Source organism: Clytia hemisphaerica, unplaced genomic scaffold, assembly GCF_902728285.1.
Source record: "Clytia hemisphaerica strain Z4C2 unplaced genomic scaffold, Clytia hemisphaerica genome assembly, whole genome shotgun sequence".
Taxonomy (NCBI): Eukaryota; Metazoa; Cnidaria; class Hydrozoa; order Leptothecata; family Clytiidae; genus Clytia; species Clytia hemisphaerica.
The window spans coordinates 1,699,597-1,715,243 of NW_027103839.1; the positions used below are offsets into that span (position 1 = coordinate 1,699,597).

The following is a 15,647-nucleotide window of genomic DNA, read 5'->3' on the forward strand; positions in this document are numbered from 1 at the left end:
ATAACGATAAGAAAGGGTTCAGCTGTCTCTGTTAGTGCCGATTTGAACCGGGTTGGTTGAAAATCGGCATTTTGGTACAGTCAAAAAAAAAACATGTCCATAAATAAACCTCCAGAGGGATGCAGTTTCTCGGTTCCGGGTCACTGACCTTTATATATCCCTGGACCAAGTTACTCAATGCCGGCCAAGCAAAATATTATGATCGGAGTTTTTTTGAAATTGGTACACTTATGATGTAGCGCTGTTTGTCTTTAGGCAAAGTTTCAAACACTACAATGGCTTCTTTACGGGTACCAACTTTAAAAAAAACTGCGATCAAAGATGGTGGATATGGATATAGCTTGGTCCAGGGATATATAAAGGTCAGTGTTCCGGCCAAGGAAAATCTTTTTAAAATGGTATCTCCATGGTAACACTACTCGATAGCGGTGTAATGCATCGAGAGCGCGCTACATCTTCTCTTCCTTGTACACTTTCTTTATATTAAAAAAACGAAGCATGTCATAGGAATATTAAATTAAAGAAATTCGTGAGTTCTGCTTTGCGAGTTTCTGTACCCACGCTAAGAATCTGCTTACTGTATCTTTGAGTCAAATAATTGGCTGGCAATCCTTTAAGAACTTCAATCTATGCCAGTCTAGAAACTTCCAAACTTTAATATAAGCTTTTTTTTTCAGAGGCTCTTATTGGGCAAATTATTCGACGACCCTTGGTGCAACCATCCACGAGGTTGGACATTGTTTAGACCTGGCACACACTAAGCATGGGATCATGGCTAGAGGACATGATGATATGAATTTCTTCTACACTCAAGTCAAAGGTTAGCAACACTAGGTGGCAATTGACTTGTCCGCCATTTTGAAGATACTTCATGATAATTACATCAAAGCTACTAACCGATATTAAAACTCTGGACCAAGTTATTCCGCCATTTTAGTACTGGAGTGAAGTTAAGTAAACACAATTTACATAGAAAAATGAACTACAGTTGACGCTCTCTACTTCGGTGTTCTACTATAACACTATACTTTCCATTATTCAGTGATATCGATATCCAGTCATCTGTATGACTGTACCTTAGATCCCCTATTCATGGTCTGCATATCCACTGGAGAGTCTTCTGAAAACTTTTAAAATTTTCCACCCAATACACTTGAAAAATAAAAAAAGTGACGTATTGGATAGAATTTTTTTTTTTAATTCTCAGAAGACTCGCTAATGTTGCATATCATGAATTGGGGTTGGGTGGATGGCCATTTTTATTGGATTCCGATAGGAAAATACCTTATTACACGAATATTACTAGGCAAGTATTCAACGGCCTTGAAATTAGGATGATCTGAAATTAACACGAATGTTTCTGTTTTTTCAAGGAAACGGCGGCTGGTTTTAATTGAGGGGTTTTTTATTAACACGGAATTTTTCAATTCGTGTTAATAAAATGTCTAATAATATTTGTGTAATAAGGTATTTTATTGAAATGTTTATATTTCTCACTCATCGTTAGGACAAACATGTCATGATACAGCAACGGCCGTCCATTCAAAAGACGAACCATTGATCGGACTAGATGACAGTGGTAAATACAAAGGAGCACATTGGTATCGATCATCGGCTGCCCTGTTGAATTGCCACAAGTAAGTTTAAATTCTGAATGCACGCATTTTTAAAGTATGGGGTGAGTTTTCGTGAACTAAAATTTCATATCATTAAATCTTCCCTCATAAAACATAACATACCTGATCATAACATAAATGCAATATTTATACAGAGAAAAAAACATTTATTGCTTTTTGGACCTACGATGTTCATCTGTTCGTTCAAGGTAATATATTCAAGCTGCTCACTACACTTTCATACTCTTGCTATTTTGTCCTATTTTTATCTGATTCTCATCATCAGGTACAGGTAGGTCGTTTCAGCATGTTGCTTGTTAAAACTGAGTTAAATTAAGTAAATTTATAAAAGCTTTTTTGTATGTCAACGTTTCTGATTAGTTAAAGACGGATGAAGAGAAAACCATGGAACGTGTTAGTTATCCCTAGCCTAGTTAACTAATCCCGTATTCACACGGCAATATAGCGTTTTTGGCGCTTTAAAGATTTTTTATATTTACGGATTTTAAGTTTGCCTTGGAATACTGATATTCAGTCACAACTTACCATCAGATTTATACTAGTGACTGAATCAAACTAGCTTAGATTTTAGGCTAAGTTATCACTATCTTTTTACACTAGATGGCTTCGGTACAGTAAATCAAGCCAATCAACAACACAATCAAACATTGACATATCTTTGCATCCAAACCTTTTGGGACCATACGGTTGTGTTGGTACCGAAAAGGTTAGGTTTAATTCAAAGGAATGGTTAAAGGAGAGTGGTCTGACAAAACCTGTTGGTATTGTGTTTTATTATGGCGAATTCTTGGAAGGAATACAATTTCAAGGTGTCAAGCAGAATTCTGAAAATGGAAAAGAATGCTCTGGTAAAAACAACTTAAACATTTTTAGGTTTCGTAGTTCTTTATAAAACATAACTGTATTTTCGTCTGCCTAATAAACAAATGTATCAAAAAGGAGATATGGGCTGACAGCGGGCTACATGCGATGCATGTGCTGTTTATTTTGCTGTGACTTAGACCCCTTTACAACTTACTTTACAATTAACTGTCTTATTATAATTAGCTCTTGAGGAAATTTTTGCATTACAAATTTTAATTGAGATCTCGACACCTAAACTCTTCACTATTTGCCAGATGGAAGGCTTCCTTAGATTTTTAGCTATCATACCTCAAATTTTCTGCACACGTGTAAAATTTTATTTCACCATTTCTTCTTGTTTTATAGCACAATCACTCGTCGAATCCCCAATCTACGGCTCCAAGACAGACGAAACTTTAAAATACCAATTTACGCTCCAACCACACGAAGCAATGGAATCTATTCAAATCCGGTCAGGGGCGTGGATAGACGCCATTCAAATCACAACGACCCTTCAGTCAACACAATTTTTGGGCGGAGATGGCGGTGATTTACAAAAGTTGAAAATGAAGGGTGGGTTTGAGACTTTTTCGTGGATTGGGACAGCTAGTCAATATGTCACAAGTCTTTGCTTTCTTACCAATAGGTAAGAATTAATTAAATAGGCCTTATACCCCTGTTGAAGTGGTCAAACCCCTCTCGACATTAGCCCCGTTGGAATTCCAGGCCATTTCAGTTTTAACCCGTATTTCAATCCTGACCGCCTTTGAACATTAAACTTCCTGAATAGGTCCCCGAATTGGAGAAATGTTGCCCATAACAAATACTACGCCAGTACCTACCCCCTGGTGGATACGCCAATGCAAGGAGTGGAATATTCATGATCTTTGAAAAATAAGATGTAAAGCAAGAAGGAAAAAACGTCAACTTTTATTCTTATGCAACACCTCCTAAATTTATCTTCCGTTTTATTGCTAAAATTACTTCATATCAATTAGTACTAGTAATAACATGGTTTAGAGGGTGATTTGGGATTAATAACCCCGAGGTTCATTGAAAACATTTCAGTAATTCAAAATCACCCGACAATACCATGTTATTCCGCGTTAATTATATGGTCAAAAAAAGAATTGAAGAACACTCAATCGCTATTCTTTTCGAAACTTATAAAAACATTCGAAACTATAAAAAAACATTCGACTGACACTCTTATTTTGATTGGCTTAAAAATTTCGTACGATATTTTGTTAACCAATCAAAATATCGTACGATACTTTTCTTTCAACCAATAGAAATTTTTGTTTACATCAGGGTGATTACAAAAAAGCGGGGCTATCACGGATTTATCGGCCCGCTCGTCCTTTACAAATCTAAGCTAAATGTAATCAACCATATAATTAATGGATTAATAGGTTTAAAGGTAGGATAACTCATATTCGGTATAGCAGAACAAGTGATGCGAAAGAAAGTAAGGGCTAATTTTTCTCCAATACATATCATATTCATTACTAGGTTACAAACTGAGCAAATTCATCATGAAAATCATTTCTGCTGCATTTCAATCTCCACTTTATTCTGTGAATTCTGCCACATTTTTTGACGCAAATATGCTTTCGTGTTCTTGTGTCTTTGACATAAAATGATGTAAATCTTTGGTCCATAAAAAATAATCAGAAACAAAGTTTGAGCAGTTGAAAGTATAACCAAATGAACATTTTCACGTAATTCTGCATCGTGTTGTAAATAGTAAATTGGGAATGTTATTAAATAAGTGAACACTAAAGTAAGTGTGGAGTAAGCGATTGGCATGGCCTCATTAAAAGGTCCAGGTAGATTTCGTCCTCTATAGGCTTGTACACACGTGAATAAGCATTGAAAAATCAACATGACGATTTGGAGGTTAACGTGTAAGCCCGTGTTACATTGCTTTATAATTTGATATTCTGAATGATTGATATCTAGCAAGACTGCAGGAGGGAACACAATCAAAGTCCACAATAATAAGGTTCCGTCAAATAAAAATATCGACGACACAATTGAGAATTGAATCAAGTTTGATTTTCGTTTATCCGAATCATCAACGATCGTAGTTGATTTGAAAGCAAACAAGAGATTGTGCGACTTGATGAAAATGATAATTGTAGGACATATACATAGTACTAGAACTGTAATAGGTCTTAAATAACATCTTAAGATGTTTGGCTCGCCAATAAACAAAAAAGGCAGCACAGCGAATTGAAAGCAACTCCAAACTAAATGAATTATCGAATGTTTTAGATTTGAAGCTTTCGCAAAAGGTGTTTCTTTATATCTCCATAATACAAGTATGATAAATACACCAAGGAATAAACCAACAGCTGATATACTTAAGGAGATAACAGAGGTCGTTTGGGAAAAATTCGTGATGATATACTGGTATGGGTTGTAACAACGACTTTGATCTTTTGAAGGAATCTCCATTTCGGAACATCTTCGGCATGACTCGTTAGAACTCATTTCAATGGATTTGAAATAGTTGTGTGGGCATTTTCGACACCCATATCCGAACGAAGTAATCCATTTCTGACCAGTATTGAGTCTCCCATAATAATTTTCGGTACCTGCTGCACAATTGGGGTGTAAACAAGCGCTTTCTTCATTTACATCTACAAGTTTCTGACTTAGTGAACAGTAATGTTGAGTTTTCAATTTATTTGGTATTTTTGATACGAAACAAAAACGTCGACGTCTCGTACTGAAAGTTCTGAATTTCCTTAAATAAGCAATTTTGAATAACTTAAATGATAAATAATCGAAAGCACCTACAACTTCTCTGATACCAATAACAGACATTATACGACTTATTTCAAGCAAGTACGAATCATAACACAGCTTTGCAAGGTAGGATTGTGAAATGGTAAGATCAAAATCTGGTAAAGGAGATTGCAAACCCACATATTTTAAACTAGTTAATTTATGGGTGTACCAACCCATTTTGAAATGTCGGGTTTTCGTTGTTTTATAAAACATTATAACGATGCTGTCTTCAAGATCATATGACAACCAGGAATACCATTTTTCGTCCCAGTTGTTCAAGTAATAATTATAAAACTGGATTTGTTTTTGGGGATCACCAATAATTACTCGTACGCCATCTTGGTATTGATTGTTCAGTGCTTCAAATAGGGCCTTTATAGAAGTCTCGTTCGACGTGTCTACTTCGTAAAAGACTGGACACATCTGGTAAAACATATAGTTTGCTTTAACAATTTTAGCTAAGGTATCGTATTCAAGTCGATAAATATTAGAGGAGTCTTTGAGATAAATGAGAGCGAATTTAGTAATTTTGCTCTCGATTAATCGATTGAATAGATTCTGAGCATTGGCCTGGATGCTGTCTTCGTGAGATATGAGATTACTGCTGGATAATGAGGATAAGAGCTTGAAATCTGTATTTAAGAATGTAACTGCAAAATCGTTGTTGTAGAAATATTGTTCGTAAAAACCTGAAATTTCTATTGAACCATATACTAAAATATGGATGATTCTGGAAGATCTTTGCCAATTGTTAATTAGATTCCCGTTCCAGGTTGGACTTGATTGACTTTCATTTGAGACGTGGAATGTTTCGTCCAATTTCAACATTAGTCCGATCTCAATAGCATCCTTGAAAGTGTAAAAGTTGAAATGTTGGTATTCGAAATCTTGAGAACTCAATAAATGACTGATTTGGTAACCTTGGGTATTCAGCACATGTTTCAAAAAATGGGTCTTGTTTTTATCCGCATTATTTATGGCTGATTGACAGATATTTGAACCAGTGATGTTCTTTTGATGTTGTTTAGTGGCGGTGGCGGTGTTTTGGGCGGCGATGGGTGGAGATTCTTGGTAAATACCAATGAATAACATTGGTTGACCTCCAGGTCGTAATGATTGATGCGAAGTGTATATTAGACATGCTTGAAAGAACAACAATCGCAGAACTTTGATGGTAATTAGTCCCATTTGGATCAAACTTGATTCTACAATCAAATCAAATTTTTCATTTTGCTTGTGACGTCATCAAAAACACGAATGTTCCCGGACGCCCCCGGTAAATAATTCTAATGTGTCCGGTTGATGATCACAATGGTCCTTTTTATTCAAAACAACCAACAGAAATTTATTCGCAAACTTTGTAAGTAAAGCAAAGCACTTTTTTGTGTGACCCCAGCTGCCTGACTAAAAATTGATTACAATAATATAGGCTTGTATATCATATATTTATGTCCAGTTCAAGAAATTAATGTAGGTCGAACAGAGAACTGTTTTAACAAGAAAAATCACTCAATTATCCAGTAGATGTAGAATCAAAAGAAGAATTCTTCTTCTGAGATTTGAGAAGCAAATGTCAACTATTTTTTTCTATTAACAACCTATTCAGTCTAACAGTCGTCATCACAGTCGCCATTTCCTGGAATTTTGCTCAAAGAGAAAAAAAAGTTGACCATAATCCTTTTTATTTACTATCACATAGTGTTTTTTTTAATTAAAAATTTCATTAAAATTCTTTTTTAACGAGCAAATACTATGATTTTTTTGATTTTTTTTAAATGAAAATTCAAATAAAAGAATCACGATGCTTTTTTCACCACCTTTTAATAATGCAAGTCAAGAAAACATTATTTTATATTTACACAACAAAGCTTTTCTAATTTCGGGGCAAAACCTTATTATCATCAATGTTCTCATGAGTTCTTCCTTCTTTCGTTTAAAATTTTTGACTTTCTTCTTCTTTTAATTAAAAACGTTCTTAATAATCTACTCCAAATTATCTTTCCGAAACATTCAAAATATAAAAGGAATTCTATTCATTAGCACTTAGGGAGCGGTAATTAAGTATGGAACTTGGTAGGGTGGAAGATATTTGGGTAGGGTATGAAAATTTTACTCTTTATTTTGGTAGGGTATGGAAAAAAGATTGTAAGTTTGGGTAGGGTATGAAATCTTTTGACAGCCAATATCTCGTCGAAATACGACGAGTTGGAAAGACGTTTTTCAGATAGTTTTCAGATCGTTTAAAAAACCTTGTTGTTCTTGTTTTACATTTCCCATAGAATATATTTATACTCTTTCATGGAATTGCACTAATTTTTAATAAAGGGAAATTTGAAAATATTAACCTACTTTTCATGGAACGAGACAGATGATGTGGAATTTTTTGGATACAACAATTTTGTTCTTGTAGATACCACTTTTGCGTCGGTATTTCATGTACTCATAAACCTCGTTGGTAGGGTATAAAAGTTTTACCTCTCTTTTTGTCAGGGTAAGAAAATATTGTGCGAATTTTTGTCAGGGTATATAACTGAAAGTCCCCCTAAAAAGATATCTTCCACCCAGGTATGTGCTATACTTAATGACCGCTCCCTTACCTTGTGTCGGAGATTTTTTCAGATTTTTACCTACACGCTATTCATCATGAAATTGGCCAAAATTTTAAGAAAATGTTAAGAATATCACCATCATGGAATTTGGCCACTGAGGTTAGGGATGCCATTTTTAGAGCATATTCAATTATAAATTGTCAATTACCCCCAAGTAAGGCTCACTCCTTTCACAAAAATGCCATTTTATGCTTGAGACGTATATACTAAATGTTAAATTTAGTCTGAATTAGGATCCTAACCTAAGAATGCTGTAAGAATATTTAAGGATAATTTTCACAAAACAGTTTAGAATATCCATGATGAAATGGATCTACACCATTCTTATAAAAAAGCGTGTATGCGCCGCGGACATAAATTGCTGCTCTAAGCAATCCCAAATAGTTCAAAAAAGAGGCATTTGGGAGGTTAAATCTTTGTGAGAATAAGTTCACAAAACAAAAAGTACAGCAAACAAAAAATTTCATATCGCACAGAGTTTTTTTTGTAATCTTGAAAAAGGTCACACAAACTACATTCTATTGAGATAACTTTGACCTTTTTGGCCAATTTTTATGATTGGTATTCTAAAAATGGTATTCTTAGCTTGAGTAGCAAAATTCCATGATGGTGATATTCTTACAATATTCTTCATTTTTTGGTCATTTTCATCATGGAAATTCTTACAACTAAAAAAAGCGTGTAGTTCAAATCCGAGCGACGTGCATAGTCTGAGACTTAGGGCTATAGATCCCTAACTTGATTTAAAAGGCATAAACAGATGTTTTTGGAAAATAATAAAAATACCTTTCTAACCATCTAACTCTCTAAATTTTAGTTTGAATGTTTAAATTTCAAAAAGAAAATTTTCACATTATCTAAACAACTAATAATAAATATAATATAAAATAAAATAAAATTAAATTTTTCTTTCGATTTCAGGACAGACGTGACTTCGTATTCCAAAGAGTCTCCATCGAATCCGTCAGCCAATCAGATTTCGTTTTGCTCAAATAACCCAGTTCGATTGGTCGAGATTTACGACCAAAACAATGGAGAAGTCACGTGGTACAAAGAAATCGAACAATCAGAAAACACGTGTGATTTGAGTCTTGACTTACTAAAAATCATTGGGGAAAAAGGTTTCACCGTCTTGAAAGGGAGTGTATGGGATTGCCAAGGTAACTCTCGGAGATTTGAGTTTGGGAAAAACATATTTGAACTTATAGAGTGAATTTAGATTATTCATAAAACCTAGTAAACTTCTTAAAATTTCAAAGGATTTTTAGAACCTCGTTTCCTGTGTATTTTTCGGCTTTTTTATGCTTACTTAATTTTCTGTAAAATAGTCTGTTAATAAATCATGTCAGAGGGTGGGAACATAAAGGCAGCGGGCGTTTGCTAGAATAAGAGCTGCGTAGGAGAACGAGCAAAAGTTGGTGAGAGGCTGCTGATTAACCCTTGCCGCCGACAAAATTTCTTCCTACGCTTACCTAACTCCTACGCTCACTTTTCCCGCGTGATACCGTTCCAGCCCGAATGGCGTGCCAGTCTAAATTTTCTGCCGTTCATCATACACGGGGACGAGGTTGGGTTGTCTTTAATAGTGTAGTATCACATCTAAAAGCCACCTCCAAATAGCGTGGTGGCGACCGACCAAATTTGGAGAGGCAATTCTGGAAAGTTGGGATTTCGACGCCGCCTTTTTTAAAAGTGAAATTGCTTTGAAAGGAAATTTTTCGGCATTTTTTCTTTTTTTTGCTGAAAACTGCTAATTCTAAGGTGTAAAAAAGGAAAGGGGCGCTGAAATTAGTAATCACAAGCGCGATAATCTTCGGGCTCTTGGGTTTTAGTTAGCAATAATTAATTTGGTGACAAGTTTTTATAATATACAAGGTATGCATATATGAGGGAGGTATGCAAAAGGGTAAGTGGGGTATTAACAGCACAGAAGAGATTAGGTTCGACTTATTCACCAGAGGGTTTTATGCAACTAAGCTTTATATAGACCCTGGAAGCAGTTTCTCAATCCCGGCCAACCAAAAACTTTTGATCGGAGTTTTTTTTAGGCTGCTGACATCCACTATCGGATTCGTGCAGCATAAGGAATTCGGAAATTTGTAGAGGTCTACGTTCAGACTAGCGAGCACCTCACTAAAAACCGGGATTTTTCATCTCGTTTCTTAGTGAGTTCCACTTTGACGATTTTTGAAAAATAGAAGCCTTTCGAGTGTTTTGACGCAAATTCGATTATTTTGCTACTGCAGGAGCTTCGAAAATTAAAAGTGACGTCAAAAAATCGAATGTTTAGAGCCCGAAAACCCGGGCTCAAAACATTCGAAAAAGTCGCAAAGTGGAATAGACGTTAATTGCGTAAAAAAACGCGGGTGACGTCTAGTATAGGCTACGTTCAGACTAACTTTTTCTGAAAGTGGTACCCGCTCGAGAGCGCTTAGATCTATTTTCGCTTGATGCAGCGCCGTTTGTTGTTAGCCAAAATTTTAACAATACTTAACTTATTTGCGGGTATCACTTTTTTTTAAACTGTGAGCAGAGATAGTGGAAATAGCTTGGTCCAGGGCTTATAAAGGTCATTGGTGGTATGACAAATGTATACAGCTTTTAATTTGTTCGATTGTGTTTTAAGTCGGACCTGGTCCTTCTGTCGCGCGCCCGGGGCTTCATTCAGGCAAAATGGTGTGTGAGGACCAATGAGGTTTAAGCCCGAAGGGCTAGAATCGAATCTCCTCGGTAGGATTTGAAGCCAAGAAATCCTATCAAAGTTGCGCGGCCTAGCGCGGCCCGCCTGGTTTTTACACAAATGGCAGATTGAAATTAAAATTTACTGCTAAATTTCGAAACAAAATATGACTCGAAACCAAAAGAATTGCTAGATTCAATCCGTCGTCAAAAGTACGGCGCACATTTTAAGGCTTCGCTTTTACTTGACTGAGAAAGGTTAGACATTCAATTCTAGCCCTTCGGGTTTATACTTCATTGGTGAGGACGTCCGCCGGTCAGGATCATATTTTTACAGGCGACAACAGGTATTTTCTAGTCGCGTTAGGAGCATATGTACAGTGGAAGTTTCGTAACTCACATTTTTAAACTGTGGACTTCAGTTTTATAAATTTATTTAAGGGGTGTTATTTATTACATACATAAGTCTTTGCTACATGTATATTTTGGTATTTGGTAACTATATTTTTTAAAGTAAATTATGTTATAAATATGAATAAATTTGAATCTTTTGTTAGACAAAAATAGTCTAATTTCAAAACTTTTCTTGACAGTTGTTGCTATCGTGAATGTCACAGCTTTAAGAATATAATATAGCTCTGTGAAGACAAATCCCGGTTTTATTAATAAACCACCCTCACCCCCGTCTCAACTGTCAGTAAAATTAACCTTAGCCGATATCATCGGTTCTGTAGACGATAACTCGGTTAACTAACCAGTCATCGGTTGTTTAGCCTATATCGAGAATAGAAAATGCTATTGAAGGACAGCTAAATTCCAGAAGTTATTGACATTTTAGATTTTTGCTGACCTCAGTAAAAAGTGTTTTCCTTAATTTTCCCAGAATGGCTGAAACAGAACTTTTAGCCCAAGACTTTTTGAAAAGACAATAATACAACGAGTAAAATAAAATAACCAAAAGTTTTTCCCGAAAAAAGCAGGGGGTGTGGAACAGTTGGCCGTTGCCTGTTTTATGATTCCTTATAATATTTTTTTTACAGGCCGTAACTACTTTCGCAAGAAATTGTGAAAATATCTTATCTTACGCATAAACTAAACTAAACTATTAATTATGGTAATGTTACTTCAATGGAATCGAAAGAATCGAAATAATCACCTTTATGTTATAATGATTCTCTATCACTGACTCTTTTTTTAAAAGCATTGATGATATTTTTGATTTGTGTATAAAAATATCAACTTTGAACTTAATCCCGAATGATTTCGACATGTGATTTTCACGATACCTCTAGCTTTGGCAAGTGAAGGGTACCAACCTGTGTCTTTTTGGAACCTGAAATATCTCTGTAAGATATGTCGTAAATCGCAGAAAATCTAATTTCAGTAAACTTCCAAAGGGTCTCAAATGCAAAATGTAAATGTTTTTCACGTCAATTTTGGATTTTCCATTTTATTACGATTTACCCATCACTCATAACCCCCTCCCCCGGGTAAACAACCTTTTTTGAGGGACTTTCGAAAATGTAAATATAAGTTTATAATGAGGTGGAATTTTCACGAACGCTCCCCTGTGATTCAACCCAAATTGTCATTGAAGACGCCCCACTTTGAGCCTTGAATTGTTCTTATTTTGTTCTTATTTTTTCTAAGGTAAAAAACAAGTTTTGGCTATTTACTTTACTATTTAGAGGATTTTAGAAACCAGTGATTCTTTTGCTATAACTCTCTAACTTCAGCTTCTCCACTGTTCTTAAATTGTTCTTATTTTTTGGCATTTTTGAGCCTCATTGCTCTTATAATAAAATTGTTCTTATAAAAAAAAGTGTAGGGGGGTACTTAGGCAAAATGGGTGCCGGGTATGTGCGAGCCATAAGGGTACCTATTTTCTCATTCCTCAAAAGTCTCTCAAAGGGGTACAAATTCAAAAGATAGTCTTTGAAAGGGTCCCAAAATCACGAAAATCAGAAATTTCTCTCTCAAAGGGTTACGATTTCCAAAAATTTTGACCAAAATTTGGTGAAAATCAAACCAAAATTTGGAAAAAATGGACCAAAATTTAGGAAAAAGTCTCTCAAAGGGTCCCAAAATCACCAAAATTTTGTCCTTCAAAGGGTCGATTTTTGATTTTCGGCTCGGACATACCCGTCACCACGCAAACCTAGTACCTCCCCCCCCCGGAGTTAAGGGGGCCGCCATCATCAGACATCATTGAAACTAGCCATAGCTTTCACTAGCTGCCACCCGCTAGTACAAGTGCTTGTAAAAACTAATTAATGCTAATTAAGGCATTTTAATGCTTTATAGCAATGGAAATGATTTGGAATAAATAGAATGATTCTTCTCAACAGCATTTTCTTTGAGATATCAATGAATAAGCTAACATAAATGAAACATATTTTTTTCTAAAAATGTGAATTACTTTTTACAAAGAATAAAACATTCATTAGGAAAAGTGTCCAGGTAGAATCAATTACAGATACTAAACCAGTCAAAAGACATGCAACTATATTTATTTCAACCAATTTGAAATATAAATAAAACATAGTAGAACCAAACAGCATAAGAAATGCTATGAGCTAGAAACATAACGAGCAGGAACCAAAAATTGACAGGTAACAACGTATACTTAGGAGTTTTTCCAACGGTTTAAAAAAGGATATCGTGATCCAAAATTGTTTACATTAAATGGATTTACCAGTAATCTAGAAGCTGTAACAGCGTTGTGTAAAGGATGGAAGATGATACCTTCAACTGCTCCAACTTGGGACTATCTTACGCAACATGGGACAGCCATTCCACCACCATTTCACCGAACCTCCAAAGTCATTTGATTTGAGTTAAATGAACCGTGTATTAAAAAATACACGATCTCTCTTTCGCACCGAGTAGGCTTTTAAATCGAAATATGAAAAAAATCCGTAGTGGAACACGCGCGAATGTGAGCGTTTTTTGACGTCACTTGCGCGGCAAGTTACACACTCGCTATTTGTTAATCTCATCGGGTGGTAGGCGGCGGGCGTTCTCTAATTCTCCATTCGGCGTCCGGTCATTTTAAATGAAAACAAAAGTTAAAAAGGGCGCGCTATCAGTGAAAGTTATCGTGACATGTTATGACAGAAAGTATGATTGATAAACTTGGTGGAGTTATCAAAACAAATTTGTTGTCAAAGAGATTTAACAGTAAATGAAAATACAGGCCAGATATCAACAAGTCCCATGTTGCGTACACTCGTCCCAAGTTGGAGCAGTTGACGGTAGGACGTAACGTGGTAATAGTAATCAGTCTGTCAGTAACAAGGCAATATTGATAAGCAGGAAGCAGGTATTAACAGGAAATAGCGTACATTCAGGACTTTTTCCAACGGCATGATAAGGGATCTCATGGACAAAATTGTTTACATTAAAAAGATATGCCAGTTATCTTGCAGTTGTAACAGCAATATCGTGTAGAAGGATTGAAAATCATGACGTAACGTGGTAATAGTAGCAGCATAGTATAAGAAAGCCGCGGCTGGAATATGTACAGCATTGTCTTTTCAGTTAATCGCTGTTCCATCTCTGTCTCCGAGCTTTATAAGAACATCAAGATGATCAGTTTGTTATTGGTAGATAGTTTTTGAAATGTTTCTCTTATTTTCCTTCACAAAAGGTTTTTTTGTTGCTAGATATCTTTGAATCTGTACCCAATAGAACACTTGAACTAATTTTGGACATATTTTAGGGGTATTTTGTGGAAACATAGTTTTTCGCTAAAATTGAAATTATAAGAACTATATTCAAGATGACAACTTTCCTGTCAGTTTAAATGATAAATTTTGAAGGTGCTGGCTTGAAATTTTCACAGTGTTATCTTGATGTACTTTTTCATTGATTTCTAAAAAGATTTCACTGGAATATTGCGAAGGCATTTCGAGGCACCTCTTTAATTTTTGAGTTCTTTCAGCCCAGCCGTTTTGTGCTTGTTTCAATTTCTTAGTGTTGATTTTTTCCGTTACAATGATTTTATAATGCAAGTGTATTATCAAGAGCATATCATTAATGTCTAAAACGCACTGAGAAGTAAGTATTAACGACAAACCAATAAAATTTACCATTAAAGATGCTACATTACTGATTTCTTGATCAACAAATAGTCATCAAATACGACAGAGATAGAATAACAGAAATTCAGATGTTATCATTCCAGCCGCGGCTTTCTTATACTATGGTAGCAGTAACGAGGTAATAATTGCGTTGTCAAGAAAAACGAATCCTCATTCATAAAAGCTTAAAGGGAAAATAAGAAACATGAAATTAGATGATATATGGTGAGTGTACTTAAATTTCCTAATAAATAGTTCACAAAAGTTTCTTTCAATCTTTGATAATAATTTCCCAAACAGTGCCTGGTAAGTATTAACAAGAACACAGGTTAAACATAAAAGATTAAAAAAACCAAGTCTTATATTATGAAAGTACACAAAGAAAAATATATCTTTACTTACTGTCGTCGTTACCATAACACAGGATCTTTAAGCATTCTTGTTGGGAGTAGAGTATGTTGAATGACAATTGTTGAATAAATTTAGTTACAGTGGAATTTCGTTGCCAATTCAACCACCAACAATAATCACTTTTGTCCATTATTCAATCTTGTTCTACCATTATATTATCATTACTTATCATTTTAATCATTGTTCATTATTGGGGACAAACTATTTAGGTCGAAAAATGAATCAATCTGAATGTCTAAGACATGAGACAGATTGTAATTTGACTGTCAGCAAATTCACTGATTGGTATATGTGCCAAAGTCAAAAGTAAATGCGTTTTGACTGCAGGAGGAGAGAGCTTGAAATCTAAAAAACGCCCAGAAACTTCTCCATTCCATTTCCTGCATGTTGACCAATCGGGCAAAATTCTACTAGCGGAATAGAATCTGCTGTTGAAAGCTGAGTAAAATGCCCGCGGCGCCTGCTATAAAAAAGAAAAAGTTTTTAGGCTTGCCGTCCCGGAAAAAAAACCGAACATTTACGGAAGAGACTAACTACGGGTAGGCTTGCGCGACAACAACAACAAAACAAAAATGCGAGATACCAGTCCA

At 35.3% G+C, this 15,647-nt stretch overlaps 1 protein-coding gene across 1 annotated transcript; it reads left to right on the plus strand.

Annotated features, from left to right (window-relative positions):
- Nucleotides 1–677: 677 nt before the first annotated feature.
- On the plus strand, nt 678–9,839 carry LOC136807426 (uncharacterized; the record flags this gene model as incomplete). The annotated part of the gene is given in 5 exon segments (XM_067064013.1): nt 678–820; nt 1,508–1,637; nt 2,238–2,485; nt 2,847–3,126; nt 8,807–9,839. Coding segments are annotated over 5 exon segments (1,093 nt in total), but the record flags the coding sequence as incomplete, so codon positions are not given.
- Between the last annotated feature and the right edge of the window lie 5,808 nt (nt 9,840–15,647).